Source organism: Dipodomys spectabilis, unplaced genomic scaffold, assembly GCF_019054845.1.
Source record: "Dipodomys spectabilis isolate Male_0828 unplaced genomic scaffold, ASM1905484v1 ptg000098l, whole genome shotgun sequence".
Lineage (NCBI taxonomy): Eukaryota > Metazoa > Chordata > Mammalia > Rodentia > Heteromyidae > Dipodomys > Dipodomys spectabilis.
The window spans coordinates 17,763,266-17,782,946 of NW_024870775.1; the positions used below are offsets into that span (position 1 = coordinate 17,763,266).

Genomic DNA, 19,681 nt, shown 5'->3' on the forward strand with positions numbered 1-19,681 from the left:
GTTTCCCTAATAATTTTACCTGGCTGGCCTTAAACTTCAATCTTCCTACTCTCTACCTCCCATGTAATTAGGCTTTCAAACATGAGCAACTGTGTCCACAAATTTGTTTTTCAGAAAAAGTGTGTTTTTGTTCTTGTTTTTTGCCAGTGCTGGCAAAAAGTCCTGGGTCTTGAACTGAGGGCCTGGGCACTGTTCCTGAGCCTCTTTGTGCTCAAGAGTAGTGCTTTACCACTTAAACTACTGTGCCACTTTCACCTTTTTTGAGTAGTTTATTGGAGATAAGAGTCTTATAGAGACTTTTGTGCTCAGGCTGGCTTTGCACAGCTATCCTCAGATCTCAGCCTCATACATAGCTAGGATTATAAGTAGGAGTCACTCACACCCGGCTTCAGAAAGAGTTTTGCTATGTTACTTAGGCTGCTCTTAAAGTCCTGGGCCCAAATGATCCTCCTACCTTAACCTTCTGTGTACTGGGGACTACAAGTATGCACTACCTTGCTTGGCTTTGAAGCATACTTTTTGCTTATAGATGTTCATTTATTTGAACATTATTTGTTAGAAGATAAGTCATTTCCTACCAAGTTGCTTTTGCTCTAGATCATTTGACTATACCAAGGATCTACATCTGGATTCATGATTCTGTTCAAGTCTGTTTCACTATCATGATGTATATATTTTGATTACTGTACCATTATAATAAGTCCTATATTTTCAAATTCATCTGGTTTATTATAGATCCCTTGAATAATTTCCACTTTATCATGATGCCTTATCCTTCTTACATATTGGTAGATTGCATTTAACAAAATTTTATGAAGATATTTGCATCCATGAGAAATACTAGTTCATGAGATTTGGGTCATAGAATAATGAGTTTCATAAAATGATTCCATACTCTTTAGTTTTCTAAAAGTTTATATGGAATTGAACTTATTTCCTCTTTAAATATTAGGAAGGATTTGCCAGTGAATCATCTGTGTCCTGATGTTTAACATTAATTGCTTTAATAGAAGAATATTTAGTTTGTTTATTTCTGCTTCTGTGGGTTCTGGTAGTTTCTGTCCTTAAGAGGAGTTTACCATTTTCTCTTAATTTCTGTAGAAGCTGTAGTGCTACTTCTTCTTTTAGCTGATTCTGGTAAGTTGTCTTCTTTACCCATACCCATTATTCTAATACAAGTTTATCAGTTTGATTGGTCTTTTCATAAATCTTGCTTTTGTTTTTTTCCAGTACTGGGGTTTGAGCTCAGGTACTTGTACTTGCTCAATTTTTGTACTCATGACTGGCTTCTGCCATACTTCCAGCTTGGCTTTTTGCTGGTTATTTTGGAGATGGAGTCTTTTGGATTTTGGGCTGGTCTCAAATCACAATCTTCCAAGTCTTAGACCCCTAGTAGTGAGCTAGGATTGCAGGCATGAGCCACTGATGTCATGCTCATTTCTTCTATTTTTGTTGTTTTTATTTTTATTTTTACTCAGTGCTGGGAAATAACCTGACATATATAGGCATGTGGTTTTTTTGAAGCTACATGATTTTTTTTTAAGTAAGTAAAATATAGAGCATAAATCAGAAATGTGAATTTTCACAAGCTGAACACACCCATGTAATTAGCACCCAGATCAAGAATGAGAATCTCACAGACCCTAGAAGCTTTCATAGGGGTCTCCAAGGCACTTGCCCTGTCAGCATAAATTAACTTTACCTCTTAGAACCTAATACGTACGCGGAGTCATAGTGTGTATGGGTATGTGTTTCATCTCTTTCATATAACAATATTCATTGTTCGTTTCTGCATAGTATTCTCTTGTGTAAATAAGTCACACTGTATTGACACACCCTCTGTTGATAGATCTTAGAGCCTCTCTAGTTTTGACTTTTTCTCAGTAATGTTCTTAGAAATGTGCCTTTTCTTGTATCCTCCCCAGCACATTCCTAAGAGTGGCAATGCCGTGTTGGAGAACAAGTACATGTTTAGCTTTAGTAGGTAATGATCCCCTAAGTATCAATTCCAATTCTACACCAGAGTGGAATGGGTCCTGGGATTTTAGAGGGAGTGACAGACTGTCCTAGTACATCTTTCATGATACTAGGTTGAGCAACCAGACACCACCAGCCTGGGCCCATGGTACCTGGAATAGGTTTTGAAGATGGAAACTGATAACTTATTCATTAGACTTCTTTTCAAAACAAGCATTTAGTACTATTGTTATCCTAAGTACTTTGTTTTTGACATGCTATAAATTCTTGTGTACATTTTTTTTATTCAAAGTATTTTCATTTGACACATGGGTTACTTAGAAGTGGGTTTAGTTGTTAGGTCTATTTGTGGATTTTCCAGAGATCCTACCATTAATATGAATATTCACTTGTCCTAGCATTATTGGTTGAAAAACTATTCTTTTATCACTGAATTATTTTTGTACTCTTGTCAAGAATCAGTTGACCATGTACAGGATTTATAGTTGCTCATCTCTGTCTGTTCTTGTGGTAGTACCATACTGTACCGTACTGTAGTCATATTTTACTATGTTTTGAAATTGGAAATTTTGAGCCCTTTTGCTTTGTGCTAGTGCTTTACCACTTGAGCCACAGCTCTACTCCTGGGTTTTTTTAGTAGTTAATTGGAGATAAGAGTCACAGATTTTCCTGCCCTGGCTGACTTCGAACCATGATTCTAAGATCTCAGCCTCCTGAATAGGTAGGATTATAAGCTTGAACAATTGGTACCTGGCAGGTCTTTGGAATTATGATAGAGGTTGCTGAAATTAATTATTTTGGTTTGGATTGGGTTTGTTGTTGTTGTTTGTGCTGGTATAAGAGCTTGAACTTAGAGTCTTGTACTCTTGCTTAGCTTCCTTTGTTTAAGGCTGGTGCTCTGCCATTTGGGCCATACCTCCAGTTCCAGCTTTTTGCTGGCTAACTAGAATAAGAGTCTCTTGGATTTGTCTGCCCAAGATGTCTTCAAATCTTGATTTTTAGGCCTCAGCCTACTGAGTAGCTAGGATTACAGGCCTTAGCAACCCTAGGTCTGGCTTTGAGATTTGTTTGTATGTTTGTTTCAGACAGTTTCACTATGTAGTTGGCCTGGAATTCACCATGTAGCTTAGGCTGGCCTTGAACTCATGGTATTTCTGGCTGAGCCTTCCAAGTACTAGGCTTTCAGATGTTTATCACCACACCAGACTTGAAATTAATTGTAAGTTTAATGGAACTTAAGAACAAGTCTTCTGGAAGTAGCACTGTGGCTCAAGTGATAGAACACTTGCCTTCAGCTGAAGAGCCCTAGGCCCAGAGTTCTCCCCACAACTGACAAAAAAGAAAAGAAAAGAAAAGAACAAATCTTCTATATTTAACCCACATATCACCTAGTTAATCTTTTTTAGAGCTTTTAATTTTCCCTATAGATTTAGATTTCTATATGGTACCATTTTTAATCTGTGTGAGGGAGTTTATATAATATACTTTGAAATACAGGTGTGCTGTTGATAAATTCCTTCAGCTTTTGTTTTTTTGTTTGTTTGTTTTTTGCCAGTCCTGGAGCTTGAACCAGGGCCTGGTTACTTTCCTTGAGCTTCTCTGTGCTCAAGGCTAGCACTCTCCCACTTGAGCCACAACGCCACTACCAGCTTTTTCTGTGTATGTGGTACTGAGGAATTGAACCCAGGGCTTCATGCATGCTAGGCAAGCACTCTACCACTAAGCTACATTCCCAGCCCCTCCTTCAGCTTTTGTGTGTCTAAAATCTTTATCTCACCTTATTTTACCTCTTTTTCTGATAATTGTTTGGGTTTGAAGAGGTTGTCTTCTGGCTTAGCAGATAGATCTGCCATCATCCTTATCTGTGCTCCTCTGTAAGTCCTGTATCCTTTTTCCTCTGGCTGATTTTAGTAGTGTTTTTAATTTTTTAAATTGTTATTATAAAGGGTACTGTTCTGAGGGTTACAGTTGCATAAGTCAAGTAATGAGTACATTGCTTTTTGGACAGTGAAGCCCCTTTCCTGGCTCTCTCCCAGTTTTTCCCTCCTATCCTCTTTTTTTGGGGGGAGGGGGAGGGTCTGGTCGTGGGGCCTGAACTCTGGGCCTGGGCACTGTCCTCAGCTCTTCAGCTCAAGGCTAGTGCTCTACCACTTGAGCCACGGTGCCACTTCGGCTTTTTTCTTTTTGCTTACGTGGTGCTGAGGAATCGAACCCAGGGCCTCATGCATGCAAGGCAAGCGCTCTACCACTGAGCCACCTTCCCAGCCCCTCCTATCCTCATGCACAAGGTTCATAGTTCATTTTCAACATACTGTCTAATGAATACCACTGCTGCATTTGTTCACCGTGTTTTTAGTAGTTTTGTTGCATTGCTAAGTTTAAATGATTTTATCTTATGCTGTGGCATAGCTGCCTTTATACTTTTTGGGCTTTGTGTGCTTTTATATTTTTGTGCTGCTAGTATTTGTGAATTTCTAGTTCACCAAAATTAGAAACTTTTTCAGCCCTTTTTTCCTCAAATATTTTTTCTGTCTTCCCTTCTTTGTAACCTGAAGGGATTCCAGTTCCCCATAAGTAAGGCTCCTTGGAATGGTTCCACACTTCACTGAGGAATGCTCTGTCTAGCTTATTGGATTTTGTTTGAGCTATTTTTCTCTGTATTTCATTGGAGCAGTTTGCTCTGTTTCGGAATGGACTTATCTACTACACAGTGTGTCTGCTGTTATTTCCTACCTTTCATTTCCAGGAGTTCCATTTGGGTCTTTAATATATTCTATCTTTGCTTAGCACATCTGGTCTCCTCTCTGTCCCTAACTAGTAGGATTCAGTACATGCTCCTGTGAGTATGTCAGCTCTGGGTGCTGTCCATTGATGTTTTCCTTCTCAAAGCCATTCATTGGGGGCTCTTAACCTACTAAATAGTTTTGCTTTCCTGCCTGTGTACGTGTACTTGAGCTTTGTCCTGGAATGTAGTGACTAGGAAATGGATTAATGCTTTCAGAGTGTCTATGCATTATTCTGCCATACCTATATAGTGTGTAATCTAGGCTGATTTTGCCAGTCCCTGGGAGTGCTCCCTCTGCTGTGTGTGAATCAAGACAACACCCCCACCCCCACCTACACACCCCAGAGACTGGTAAAGATTGTTCCCACTGCCCCTCTGTGTGCTCCTTTTTATGGTTTCCTCAGCTGCACACTAACCATCCTCGGTGAAGACTTGTGCCAGGCTGCAGCTCTGCTTGCCCTTGCTGTTCTGCCTACTGTCTCCCAGCTCCTACTCCACAGACTCTACCATTGGTTTCAGTCTCCTTCAGCCAGTGCCAGTGGCCTGAAAACTGCTGCTTATTTATTATTCATGCATATTGTTGCTATCATTTTCCAGTCCTTACATTTTCACATAGGAGGTAGATTCAGTCTCTGATGATCTCTTTCCTGCTGAGGTCGACAGTCTCCATCATGGTGTGTTTGAAAATGCTGGGAGCTTGGGTGGAGAGGAGATTCAAGGGCAAGCTTGGGCTTGAACAGTGTGTCACAGTGTTCAGCCTTGCACTTTGAGAAAGCGCTGAGGAAATATTTGTGTCCTCAGCTCCAGGTTTATGGTGAGTCTGGAGCTGCCACAGGTGCTGGACTAGGCATCAAAGGACCTGCTTCTTATTGGCCTGCAGCCTCCTACTCCCCTTTACTTGATGAAGAACTTGGGTACTACTCAGGCAAGGAGCTCTGGGTGGGTGCCTCTATGGTCAAGTGCCATGAAGATATAGGAGTTTGTGACTTGGTCCTTCTTCAAACTCTAGGATGAAGGAGAATAGAAAATACATCACAAAGTTGAGCTGATTTGAAATACAGAGTAAATGGCAGAGGACTGGGAACAGATGCTCCCATCTGGGGAGGGAGCATGGTGTCCGGTATCCCTATTCAGTCCTAATGCCCACCCTGGGCTTTCTGCTGGTCTGTGTTGTCCTGTTAGCCCATTCTGAGGCCTCCCCCATCATCACCGGACATATAGCAATGGCTCAGCTCATATGTGTGCTCTTACAGGCAGGATCTCATGTTCTCAAGGTGCTACCAAGTGTGCCTATCTTCCCTTATCTCCCCTTTGGTTGTTTTGTGGTTACTCGTTTTTGGTTTTTGTTTTTTTTTTGGTTTTTGTTTTTTGTTTTCCGGTCCTGGGGCTTGAACTCTGGGCCTGGGCACTGTCCCTGAGCTCTTCAGCTCAAGGCAAGCACTCTACCACTTAAGCCACAGCGCCACTTCCAGCTTTCTGGTGGTTAATTGGAGATTAGAGTCTCACAGACTTTTTTGCCCGGGCTGGCTTTGAACTGCGATCCTCAGATATCAGCCTCCTCAGTAGCTAGGATTATAGGCATAGCCACTGGTGCCCAGCTTATCTCCCTTTTGGGATGAGACCAGACCTGACTTTTTTTGGCTGGTTCCCTGTCAGGAAAGAAATGAGTCATTCTCTTATGTTTTGATTTATTGATATTCAAAAACAACTGTCTAGCTGATTAATAACATCCTTGTATATTTGGCTTTCTATATTTCTCCAATTGTTTTCTTGGACTGAAGTCCTAAACTTAATATTAAGTATAAGTAGTAAATGAGTGAAAATGTTCCTTTTCTTAAGACTGAAAAAGTCCTTCTCTCTCTCTCTCTTTCTCTCTCTCTCGTGGCTTTTTCTTAGTTGGGGAGAGGAGGGTACTGGGATTTGAATTCAGGGCCTCATATTTCCTAAGGAGACACTCTATTACAGAGCCATACCTTCAGCCCTGTTCTTTTGCTGGTTATTTTTGAGACAGGGTCTTGCTTTCTGCCAGGTATATACTTAGAAGTCAGTCTGCCTATTTTAGACTTTCTGTCATTGCTGGGATGGCAGGCACACGATACCTCATCCAGCTTCTCTCATTTGAAATGGAGTATAAAGGACTTTTCTGCTCAGGCTAGCCTAGAACCATGTTCCTTCCATTCTCAGCCTCCCAAGTAGCTAAGATTACAGGTAGGTACCCTTTCTCTTGATCTCGTTTCCTACTGTGACATGCATCCCATAAAGAGTCAGGGAGGAAAGAAGCAGGGAAGACTCCTGCTGAGGGCCTGGCTCTTCTAGGGAAACATGGAATGGAAGTCTAGGCCAACCAAGGTCCTAGGTCAAGGATGCAGCACAATTACTGACCTCAAGTATAAACTGATACCCAGTACCCATTGCTTGCCACTCTCACCTTTCCCTGGGCTCAGGGCCCTGCCCACTTGCTGCTCACTCCTTGTCTGGTACATTCTAGGCCTGCATACTGTGCTGGCCTCTCTGGCTGATTACTACCTCATCACTGACCCCAGGGTTAGGGTTGTTACTGCCAGCCCAGGTTTTCTCAAGAATAATTAAAGGCTATGTGAACATCAAGGAGCTGGATAGGAGGACTCCCTCACCCCCGTGTGTGGGTGGTTAGCATATCTTCCTGAGCTTGATTTTCCCAATTGGAGTTGGGAGGAAGTTAGGGCAATAAGTAGCAACTCCAGGGTTCTTCCATGTTGGCTTAGCCAGGCTCATGGTACCTTTAGACCCCAATTGGTCCTCAGGAGTTTCTCTGCTGGCCCCCAGGCTGAAGCTTGGCACTTTACCTATATTGACATTGCTCTTGCCACAAAATACATCTCATGGTATCCTATCCTCCATGCCCTGTCCTGGTACTGCGTACACTAAGACTAGTTTGTCTGTTATGATGAAGTGTGCTCACTTCATATGCATATTAGTGCTTGTTTATACACATGCATGCCATGGACAATCTCCTAGATCAAAGACCCTACTCTCATTTCATGTTAGTTGTCGTCTTGGGTTTTTCTTACTCTGTGGCCTCAGGATGTGCATCTCATGAATGTCTTTTCTCAATACAGGCATTTGGACAGGCCCACACAAACCACAAGAAGGTGGCTGCAGATGGGGAGAGCCGAGAGGAGAGCCTGATCCAAGAGTCAGCCTCCAAGGAGCAGTACTATGTGCGAAAGGTGCTAGAGCTGCAGACAGAGCTGAAACAGCTGCGCAATGTCCTTACCAACACACAGTCTGAGAATGAGCGCCTTACATCTGTGGCTCAGGAGCTGAAGGAGGTAAGCAGGATTTGGGGGTGATGTTTGTAACTGTGACAGTACATTATGTGGCATATGTGCCTTGGGAAAATGTGCCTTGGCACCACCCCATTTGTTAGGAAATGGAAAGACTTGGAAAAAAATAGATTGAGATAAGCCACGCCTAAAGAAACATAGGTCCCATGATTTCCGTTATTTGCAATAACTAGTATATGTCTAGGACAAGCCAAAAAGGTCAAAAGCTCTGTACGTACATATGACCATATAAGATGACGTTAAGTGAAATGAACCCCAAGATAGGAACACAAGAGGTTTTTTCTTTCTTGCTGTTGTTTTTAATGTATTTATAGTGTACCATGTGATTTTTTTGTTTCTTTTGTATGTTCCTCCCCCATGGTATAACCCCTGTTTTCACTGTATTTGATGTCGGTGCCCTGCATCTTGTATATATATATATATTTTTTACTTAGGAAGAGGAAGGGAAATAACAAAATGCCGAAATAAGGACACAGGTTGACCTATTGTAACAATGAGATGTACAAGACACTATGTTGAAAACAAACTTTCAACTTTGCCCAGGGTAGGGGACCAAGGGGAGGGCTGGTAGAGGGAAAAACAAAGGAGGAGGTAATAATGCTAGATAGGAAATGTACTCATTACCTTACTCATGTAACTGTAACCCCTCTGTACAGAATTTTTACAACAAAAAATATATGCAAAAAGAATGTACCTTGGGGACCACTTGGACTATGTTGGGCTCTGGCTTTATCCAGCCATTGTCTTGTTCTTCTGGTCTCCTCCACAGAGGTAAATATATGAAGCCTGCTGTATCTAGGCTGTTAACAACTTTCTAACAATACAGGTCCATGAGCAGACTCAGATCAGGTCAGGACAGTAGTCATACTTCCATAGAGCTCCATCCTAGTGCCCACAGGATGTTCTGTCACTGCACAACACCTTACCTGAAGGATCTTTTGTTTCATTCATTGCTTGTCCATGTTTGGCCTAGTAGGGGCATTCTTCCCCGGAGGGGAAGAATGTGGAATGTCAAGGAGAAATGAGTCTTAGTAAGGACTGAATAGGCCGTGGTCCAATTTGCAGTGTGGTGACTCTCAGAACAAACAAAATCCAGAGAGAAACCTGGCCAGGAGATGAGGGGGCTTAAGAAAGTCCATGGTCTTTAAGGAAGGATGATATTCTATCACTAAGGCAAGGGTAGGAGAGTAGAAGACCCAGAGGCCCCACATGAGTTGCAGCCCTCGCTTTGGCCACCTGGCTAAGAGTTGGAGGGATGTTTTAGCTCCCACTGAGCCTGAAGGCCTAGGCAAGGCCCTGTTCTCATTACAGTCTTAGTTTTCCTGTCTGTACACTCATAGTCTCTAAGAGCCCCTGAAGGGAATACCCTGTGCTCCTTTGCCCCAATCATCTCTAGACATCTGTTCCAGCTGTAGAAGCCCCACCCTGTGCAGTGGATATTCTCACTGAGAGGTCAACAGGCCATGAGGGTGTACAGCAGTCAGGGCCCTGCAGGGCTGTTGGTTGTTGGCTCAGTATGCCACGACCTGGGGAGAGGCTTGTCCTGGAGCTGGGGAGGCAACCATGCAGCTACAATGGATGATCTCATTTCCTCCCACAAGTAAGGCTGTGATGAGGGTGAGAGGAGAGGCTGTTACCCACCTCCCTGGCTGCCATCTGTCTATCTGTACCTCCCTTTCCAAAAAGGCCAGTGCAGGGTTCTCATCCATCCCTCACATTCTATCCCTTCTCTGGGCAGCCAAGAGGGCTGGATGACTCTGCTGGTCCGGAAATGAGCTCAGTCAATTAAAGACAAGCAGGTCTGAGGTTAAGGGGAAGAGATTCCTGCTGTTCCTGTTTGTGTTTCAAGAGGAAATTCTGAGTCTCTCTACACAGCCTTCTTTTGTCTCCTGAAGTTCCCCACCTTGATCCCCAAGCCTGTGAAGCCCCCTCCCCACACTGCTTTCCCTCCCTTGCTACAGAGCCGTGGGAACCCTTCTGGGTCTGAGGTGGAGGCTCTGGTCTTACCACTTGTCGTAGCCACGCTTAGCTCCTTACTCTCCATTGCTATTGCTTCCTGGTCTGAGACACTTGCTGAGCTCCTTACTGCCCAAGGCTGGCAGCCTTGTGGGTTGGAGCTGGTCTTGCTGTCAGTGAGCATTTGATGATGGATTGTGCCTTTTGACCCACTACTTGCCTCCTGCAATTCCTCTCTAGAAACTACTGGTTTAGGTGTCTGATCCTCTCCACCCCTAGCACACTGTAAGAACTCAGGAAGCCTTAGGGGTACTAAATACACTGGACCTGTGGCAGGTAGTTATGACTTCCTCAAACTGGTCATCCAGGTGATTCTCCCAGTGTTCTGTCATATAAAAGTAAACAAGCTGGTAGGGGTAGAGTGGTTCTGGACTTCTGACTCCTAATCATTGTGTGCTGTGAAGAGGATCTGCAGTGGACAGCTTTGGCCAGGTTTTGTCCTGCTGGTGTTCTTTCTAGGAGATCTGAACCTTTGGTAAGTGGTTGATTATCTGAGGAATGACTCAGAGCTGTGTGTGTGTGTGAGAGAGAGACAGAGAGAGAGACAGAGAGAGAGAGAGAGAGAGAGAGAGAACCAGAGCCCTATACCCACACTGGCTCCCATCAGAGGGGATGGGGCTCCCCTAGGCCATCAAGGCAAACAGTGTTCTGAGTGGATAGATTTTGGGGGCTTTAGTGGGGGTAGCAAAGAAGGCTGCAAACCCCCATGACCAATGTTCCTTTTGAGGCAGGCAGTTGTCATACCCTTCTTGTGGTCAGGGGGGTCCTCCTCTTCTGGGCCTTGTCTGCACAGAGCAGAGCTTGTCCCTGACTGCTGGGCTGACATCATGTGGGCTCTCTTGGGAGAACGTATTTCTCTGAGAGAACATTAACCCCCAGTGACCAGTCAGAGCCTGCTTGAGCCTTCAGCGTGGGTGTGTGCTGGGTGGAGGAGCCAGGCATTAAGCCAGTAGGGCCTTGTTGCCTACACGTTGTGGTTGGTATAGAAGTATGGGTGCATGGAGCAAAAGTACATGTTTGGTTCCTACAACACCTTCACTTGCCATGTGGTATTGCCAAACTACAGGTGTGACTTGGATGTACTTCTTTATGCTTATATCTGACCACAAGACCATATACCCACTGGCCTATAGAAGCCAAACACTCTTCAGACATAGAAAGCTCAGTTGTGGGTAATCACCTAGATTCTGGGCCTAGGGATGTGCAAGGACAGACTCCTAGGGAGACTTCTGGCAGAGGCATTGCTTCTGAAGAACACTCCCAGTGTGCTGTCGGTATCTGGCCTGGCCATCTGCCTCAGTCTTAGTTGGGCAGGTCGCTGTCTTTGTCTTTGCCTTGCAAACCCTCTTAGCACTTCTCTTCACACTGCCCAGATGGATTTTAGGTCTGTCATTCTTGTCCTATACACCTGGGGAGCTGATGAGTCTCAAGACCTTACCCCCACCTTCCAGTCCACCTAAGGAGCCTGCCGGTGGCCAGGGAGTCATGCTGCATATATTTGAGTACCTACTGCATACCAAACACTTAAATTTGCAAAAAAGAAGGCAAGAATTAGGAGCACTTATTTTGTCAGAATGCTACCTGAGCCCTAGGTTGTTTTTAGAGAGCCTAGGTATGCATTGGCTTACATGTCACCCCAAACTTTCAGTCAGGGACTAGAGTCCTGCCTGTGATAGCTGTGATGGGACTGATTCTTCTCCTCACGGCACATACCTCATTTGCCTTCTCCTCCCAGGTTAGGCTTTGCCCCCTTCAGTGTTCTCCCTCTTCAGTATCTTTTATTCTGGTGTCAACTTTGTTACTTCCTTGAGTCACTGACAGGGCTGTGTCTATATGGCATCGACGTTAAGTACCATCTTAGTGCTAAGCATTTGTGAGTAGTGCTTGCTGTATGTTGTGACATTACTGATCTGACATTATTGTTTTGTGTGGCCTTGTGTGGGGTTTTGGAGTCTTGTGTTCTTCAGATGGAACACATGGATATGATCAAGAGCAAACCCTGCATGAGCTGAGGTGACAGTGCTAGCAGGAATGTTGAGGGCCCATAGAGGCCATCAGGGCATTGAGAATAGGGGACAGGACAGGTGTATAGGACAGCTCCCATCATAAAGAATAATCTGGCTCTGAATTTCTAGAAGGTCAAGGCTAAGAGTCACACAGACCAGCAGGTAGAGAGTTTCTAGACTCTAGATTGCATTCCATTCACCTGGGTTCTGCACTAGCCTCTCCCAGAGATTGTCTCTCCGGTGACTGGGAGGCTTGAACCAATGTCTTAATAGCATTATTAAGGTAATGCATCCTGTACATCTCTCCCACTTAAAAGTGTATAACCCAGGGTTTTAGCATATTTATAAATGTGTACCCCATCCCACAGTCATTTTTTTTCTTTTTTCTTTTTGTGGGACTAGGGATAAAACCAGGCATATGTTAGGCAAGCCATCTACCAGGTAGACCTCACTGTGAATTTATAATGTTTTATCACTCCAGAAACTCCATTCTCAGTCACTCTAATTCCCTCACTCAAGCCCCACGAATCCACCGTCTGTCTGTGTGGATTTGTCTGTTTTAGACATTGCATGTAAATGGAATCATACAATGTATAATCACTTGTGACTGACTGGCTTCATTTACTCAGCAGAATGTCTTCAAACTTCATTCATGTTGTAGCAAGTGTCAGGATATCTTTCCTTATTGAGGCTAAATAGTAGTGCGCTGTGTATTCAGACCACATTTATCTATTCATTCACCTGTTGATGGACACTTGAATTGCTCCCATCTTTTGGCCATCGTGAGTACTGATGCTGGGAACATTGGTGTGCAGGATTCTGTGTGGATGTATCTTATTTTTCTGGAGTATACACTGTTTAATTGTTGGATCACTTCTAAACTTTGTACCACAGCATTGCTTCATTTATCAGTCTATCAACAGGATAGCCCTATCTTATGGGTGAAAACCAAGGGTGGGGAGGTCAGAGTAGGCTCAGTCACTTGCCAGAAGTTCCAGAGCTGAGAAGAGCTAAAGAGATCTGATTATGTGTAAACTACTCCCTACACATCATGCTTCCCTGGATCCTAAGTCCTAGCTCTGTGACATGCCATGCTGTGCCTGTCCACTCTAAATTCCTCCCCAAGCCATTTGGAGGTGAGGTGCAAGGGTGATGGGGCCAGGTGTGGAAGCTCACACCGATTTTGTCTCTGCCCTGGCAGATTAACCAGAATGTGGAGATCCAGCGTGGCCGCCTTCGGGATGACATCAAGGAGTACAAGTTCCGGGAGGCCCGCCTACTACAGGACTACTCTGAGCTAGAAGAGGAGAACATCAGCCTGCAGAAGCAAGTGTCTGTGCTCAGACAAAACCAGGCAAGTCTTCAGCTGCAGAGTGTGGGTGGGTGCCTCAGTCACCTCTAGGTCTCTCAGCCCTCTTGTCTACCCATCTTCCATTTTCCTATGTTGTTCTACAACCTGAGGCCTATGACCAATGAGGTTAGAGCAAACAGGATCTAAATACTTCAGAACCACTAAACAAGGACAGGCTGCAGTGTTTGCTGACCTTTGGCCAATCCAAAGTATTAAAACAACAACAAAAAAAAATCCAAGAGATTACAACAAAAAACCCTAGACTAGCCGGGTGCCGGTGGCTCACATCTGTAATCCTAGCTACTCAGGAGGCTGAGATCTGAGGATCACGGTTCAAAGCCAGCCCGGGCAGAAAAGTTTGTGAGACTCTTATCTTCAATAAACCACTAGAAAACTGGAAGTGGCACTGTGGCTCAAGTGGTAGAGCGCTCACCTCCAGCTGAAGAGCACAAGGATAGTGCCCAAGCCCAGAGTTCAAGCCCCATGACTGACCAAAAAACAAAAAACCCTAGACTAAACTAGGCTCTGTCTTCTCTCAGATGTTGGAAAGCCTGACATACTGACATAACTCTGACAATAGCAGGCACATAGAGGGCCCCCTGTAGGAACAAGGTGAACCTGGACTCAGGACCACTTAGGGCCCAAACACGCTCCCAACTTTCCAAGAGCCACAGTCCTGCTGGAAACTATTTTTCCCAATAAATATCCCAGGATTGTCCCAGAATATCATGGATGCCAGCCTTGGTTTCCTCAGAAACACCCTACATCCCAGATGCTCTTAGAACAGAAAAGTCTCACTATCAGTGAACCTGGTATTTATATCCTGCATGAGGAAACTCATACATTATGTAGAAATCTCTGGTGTTTGCAAAAGGAAGCAGGGAACAGATTCTGCTTCCCAGGAAACCACAGAGCTCACAACCTCCAGTCCTTCAGTGACACAAAGATACCTCATGCTAATTAGAGTCCTGAGGACAGGAGAAGCTAAGGCTTAGAAAGACCCTGCCATTGATGATTTACAACTCTCCTGTAATTCCTTACTCCTACTTATGTCATTGACATTGGGGGCTTCATGCCCACCTCTCATGAGCACACAAATCCATGAAGAGTTCTTCATTGCTTCATTTATTAGTTGGTTTTTTTTTTTTTGGGGTCCAGTCGTGGGGCCTGAACTCTAGGTCTGGGTGCTGTCCCTCAGCTTCTCAGCTCAAGGCTAGCACTCTACCACTTGAGCCACAGCGCCACTTCCGGCTTTTTTCTTTTTGCTTATGTGGTGCTGAGGAATTGAAGCCAGGGCCTCATGCATGCAAGGCAAGCGCTCTACCACTGAGCCACCTTCCCAGACCTATTAGTTGTTTTTATACATGGATATTGGGGAGTAAAAAAACATGTTTTTAAAAATTGTCACAAGGGCTGGGAAGGTGGCTCAGTGGTAGAGTGCTTACCTTGCATGCATAAGGCCCCTGGGTTTGATTCTTCAGCACCACATAAGCAGAAAAAGCCGAAAGTGGCACTGTGGCTCAAGTGGTAGAGCGCTAGCCTTGAACTGAAGAGCTGAAGGGACAGCGCCCAGGCCCAGAGTTCAGGCCCCACAACCAACAAAAAAAATTGTCACAGACTCAGTAGAGTGCCAGTGATCCAATCTACTGCTACTCAGAATGCTGATATCTAAGAATCATGGTTTGAAGCCAGCCAGGAGATTCTTATTCCCAATTAACCACCAAAAGACTGGAAGTGGAGGTGTGGCTGGAGTGGTAGAATGCTAGACTTGAGAGAAAAAGCCCAGGAACAGCACTCAAACCCCCAAGTTCAAGCCACAAGACCATCATACACACATAAAATTGCCGTAAGTTCTTCATATCAAATGTCATTTGCTACCTGCTCTATATTTGCCCACAAACACAGTGTCAAGTTGTAAAAACTGATCATGTTTTACCTTCTACCTTTAGCCTTCCAGCTCCTACAAGTCTGTTTTCTGAAGATTTAGTGCTGAGATTGTCTGCCTTGGAAGAATTTTTCTTTCTTTTTTTTTTTTCCTTTTTTTTTTTGGGTCCGGTCGTGGGGCCTGAACTCTGGGCCTGGGTGCTGTCCCTCAGCTTTTCAGCTCAAAGCTAGCGCTCTACCACTTGAGCCACAGTGCCACTTCCGGCTTTTTTCTTTATGTGGTGCTGAGGAATCAAACCCAGGGCCTCAGGCATGCAAAGCAAGCGCTCTACCACTGAGCCACCTTCCCAGCCCTCTTTTTTTTTTTTTTTTAATACAATTTGAAATAAGATTTTTGTCATAGCACACATGGAAGTTTATATTTAATGTGCCTTAAAGATTTGGTTAACTATTAGTATTAAATTGAGAATTTCTAGTTAGCACACTCTTGGTAATTTTTTGAGCCTGAGCCCTGTCCCTCAACTCTTCAGCTCAAGGCTTGCACTCTACCACTTGAGCTACAGCGCCACTTTCTGGTTTTCTGGTGGTTTATTGGAGATAAGAGTTTCACGGACTTTCCTGCCCAGGCTGGCTTTAAACCATGATCCTCAGATCTCAGCCTCCCGAGTAGCTAGGATTACAGGTGTGAGCCACCGGCGCCCAGCTATATTTATTTATTTTTAATTTAAATTTTTATTTTTGTGCTGATCCTGGGGCTTGAACTCAGGGCCTGAGCTCTGTCCAGAGCTTTTTTGTACAAGGCTGTGCTCTACCACTTGAGCCACAGCTCCATTTCCAGCTTTTTTTTTCATAGTTTATTGGCAATTCTCATGGACTTTCCAGCCCAGGATGGCTTTGAACCATGATCCTCATAGCTCAACTTCCTGAGTAGCTAGGATTACAGATATGAACCACTGCTACCCAGCAGCCACCGGCACCCAGTAGCCACCAGCACCCAACTATTTTTTAAAACCTAAGAGAAATTTGTCAGCATAGATGTGGCATTGCAGTTTCCGCACATCCCAAATGTTTGTGTTGCCCAGTCCTTTCAGGCACACTGGTTCTGACATTTCTGTGTATTCGCAGCTCATGCTCTGAAATCCTCTTAGCATCCACATCCCTGGGTGTAAGAAGGGCTATGGTCTGGGCAGTTCTGCTTCTTCTGCAGGATGGTTCCCTAGCACATTCTCCTAGTATATGAGATCCAAACAGCTTCCACATTACCTTGACATGGAAGTATATGACCTCTTTTTCCCAGGTTGAGTTTGAGGGTCTCAAGCATGAGATCAAGCGTCTGGAGGAGGAGACTGAATACCTCAACAGCCAGCTGGAAGATGCCATCCGGCTCAAGGAGATTTCTGAGCGGCAGCTGGAGGAGGCACTAGAGACGCTGAAGACAGAGCGCGAGCAAAAGAACAGTCTGCGCAAGGAGCTGTCACACTACATGAGCATTAATGATTCCTTCTACACCAGCCACCTGCAGGTCTCCCTGGATGGCCTCAAGTTCAGCGATGATGCCACTGCTGAGCCCAACAATGATGCTGAAGCCCTGGTTAATGGCTTTGAGCATGGTGGCATGGTCAAACCACCGCTGGACAACAAGACATCCACACCCAGGAAAGATGGCCTGGTACCACCTTCCCCTAGTCTTGTCTCTGACCTGCTTAGTGAGCTCCATATCTCCGAGATCCAAAAGCTGAAGCAGCAGCTGGTGCAGGTAAGCAGGCAGGGCCATGTCTGCTGACCCTAGGTCCATCCTGTCCCCTCCAAATCACCAAAAGTTCTGCTGTCAGGAAGCCGGGCTTCCTGACAGGTGGCTAGTGTTAATTTACTCACATTGCCTTTAAATCCTATTGTTACCATAAGTGAAACTCTGGTAGCTCAGAGAGTAGAATCCCAGAGAAGTAGGTTTCCAATTATTGGGTAAGATTTGACATCCTGTATCCATGCTGCCTGTTACCCACACTGTGTCAGATTGAAATTATATAATGCTGGCCCCTCATGTGACATTCCCCCTCCCAGACCACCTGTTCAAATGACATTAGGGCCCAATGCATGGGCTTACCTCCTGGGAGATTGGCCACTCTTGATCTAGCAAATAATTGAGCTCCCATCTTCCAGAGCAGAGCACTGAGGAACTAAACAGCCCGTGACAGCCTGCTGTACTTGCCAAGCCCCAGGGCAGCATTCTTAAGGCTCAGTGTGAATTGTGCCCACTCTACACTACACTGTGTGTTACTGGTATTCAGGGAATCTGCAGAGCCCATGGTCTATCCTAGCACAAACTGGTATGTTGCTAAGACATCCTGGAGGTCCGTTAAGCACACTGATGAGCTTTCTTCATGCTTGAATCTTTACAGATGGAGCGAGAGAAGGTAGGGCTGCTGACAACACTACAGGATACCCAGAAGCAACTGGAGCAGGCACGGGGAACCCTGTCTGAGCAACATGAGAAGGTGAGCCGCCTCACAGAGAACCTGAGTGCCCTGCGTCGCCTGCAGACCGGCAAGGAGCAGCAGACTGCCCTGGACAATGAGAAGGACCATGACAGCCATGAAGACGGTGATTACTATGAGGTGGACATCAATGGACCTGAGATCCTAGCCTGTAAGTACCATGTGGCTGTGGCTGAAGCTGGAGAACTCCGGGAGCAGCTCAAGGAACTGCGTAGTACCCATGAAGCTCGAGAAGCCCAGCATGCTGAGGAGAAGGGCCGCTATGAGGCTGAGGGCCAGGCCCTCACTGAGAAGGTCTCCCTGCTGGAGAAGGCGAGCCACCAGGACCGTGAGCTGCTGGCCAGGCTAGAGAAGGAGCTGAAGAAAGTGAGCGATGTGGCTGGTGAGACCCAGGGCAGTCTGAGTGTGGCTCAGGATGAGCTGGTAACCTTCAGTGAGGAGCTGGCCAACCTCTACCACCATGTGTGCATGTGCAACAATGAGACACCCAACCGAGTCATGCTGGACTACTATCGAGAAGGCCAGGGCCAGAGTGGAGCCGGCCGCACCAGCCCTGGAGGCCGTACTAGCCCAGAGGGCCGGGGGCGTCGCTCACCTATCCTCCTGCCCAAGGGGCTGCTGGCCACAGAAGCAGGCCGAGCAGATAGTGGGACCGGGGACAGCAGCCCCTCACCCAGCTCTTCACTGCCATCACCTCTGAGTGACCCCCGCCGGGAACCCATGAACATCTACAACCTGATTGCTATCATCCGTGACCAGATCAAGCATCTGCAGGCAGCTGTGGACCGCACAACAGAGCTGTCTCGCCAACGCATTGCCTCCCAGGAGCTGGGCCCTGCAGTGGACAAGGACAAGGAGGCACTCATGGAAGAAATCCTCAAGCTGAAGTCACTGCTCAGCACCAAACGGGAGCAGATCACCACTCTGCGCACTGTGCTCAAGGCCAACAAGCAGGTGAGACAGCCTTGGGGGGTGCTGGTCACACTGACCTGACCAGGTGGGTATTTCTCACCCTTGGTCTGCATCCTTCATCCACTGCAGTGCTTCCCAGGCCCACAAGATAGGGATGGCCCTGTATTAGCACAGACACCTGACCTCTTCTGCTCAGGGCTCCCATACAGGAGGCTAGAGTGAGTAGCTGGGCTCAATGTCCCCTTTCATCTAAGGAACTTGGACAATAAGAACTTCTTCCACCTTACAACAAATGTCCTAAATGTCCTGAGGAGAGTGATGTGGAAATTTGTGGGGGTCCCAGGCAGGTTTGGGGGGGACACAATCTTTCTCTATTGATCACAAGTGTATGGTACCCACTAAGATATGCTGCTGCCAGAGTTTGTCCCCAGGATTGCATCAGAGGAAGAATATCCCCCACTTTGGACCCAGGGTCCCCATTGTAGCCCAGAACATCTCTAGGACAGCTCTTCTCTCCTCACCCAAACACCCTGTGCCTGTCTGTCCCAGACTGCTGAGGTGGCCCTCGCCAACCTGAAGAGCAAGTATGAGAATGAGAAGGCCATGGTGACCGAGACCATGATGAAGCTGCGCAATGAGCTCAAGGCCCTGAAGGAAGATGCAGCTACCTTCTCCTCACTTCGAGCTATGTTTGCCACCAGGTAACTCACTGTCCGCACCCTTGCTGCTGCTGCTGTGGTTATAGCCTCTCCCTTCTGTGGCCATCAGTGGTCATCACACACAGCCCTTAAACCTCTTGCCTGAGACCTGCAGACCTGCTGGTCCAGTTTCTGTGTCCAGCACCATGTGGGGCTGATGATTTCTGGGTTTGGAATTATGGACCCCAGCCCATCATGACACACAGGGGTCTCAAGTTGGTGACAGGGCAA

General features: G+C 45.8%; 1 protein-coding gene across 3 annotated transcripts in view; it reads left to right on the top strand.

Annotated features, from left to right (window-relative positions):
* Bicd2 (BICD cargo adaptor 2) overlaps window positions 1-19,681 on the top strand; it is a 49,626-nt gene that overhangs the window by 24,289 nt on the left and 5,656 nt on the right. For all 3 annotated transcript variants that reach the window (XR_006148456.1, XM_042686641.1, XM_042686640.1), the window contains exons 2-6: window positions 7,861-8,073; window positions 13,312-13,464; window positions 16,643-17,101; window positions 17,745-18,794; window positions 19,302-19,453. Coding sequence is in view for 2 of the 3 variants with exons in the window: in XM_042686641.1 (XP_042542575.1) it covers window positions 7,861-8,073; window positions 13,312-13,464; window positions 16,643-17,101; window positions 17,745-18,794; window positions 19,302-19,453 (2,027 nt within the window). In the remaining variant the exon portion in view is untranslated. The remainder of the gene's footprint in view (window positions 1-7,860; window positions 8,074-13,311; window positions 13,465-16,642; window positions 17,102-17,744; window positions 18,795-19,301; window positions 19,454-19,681) is intronic.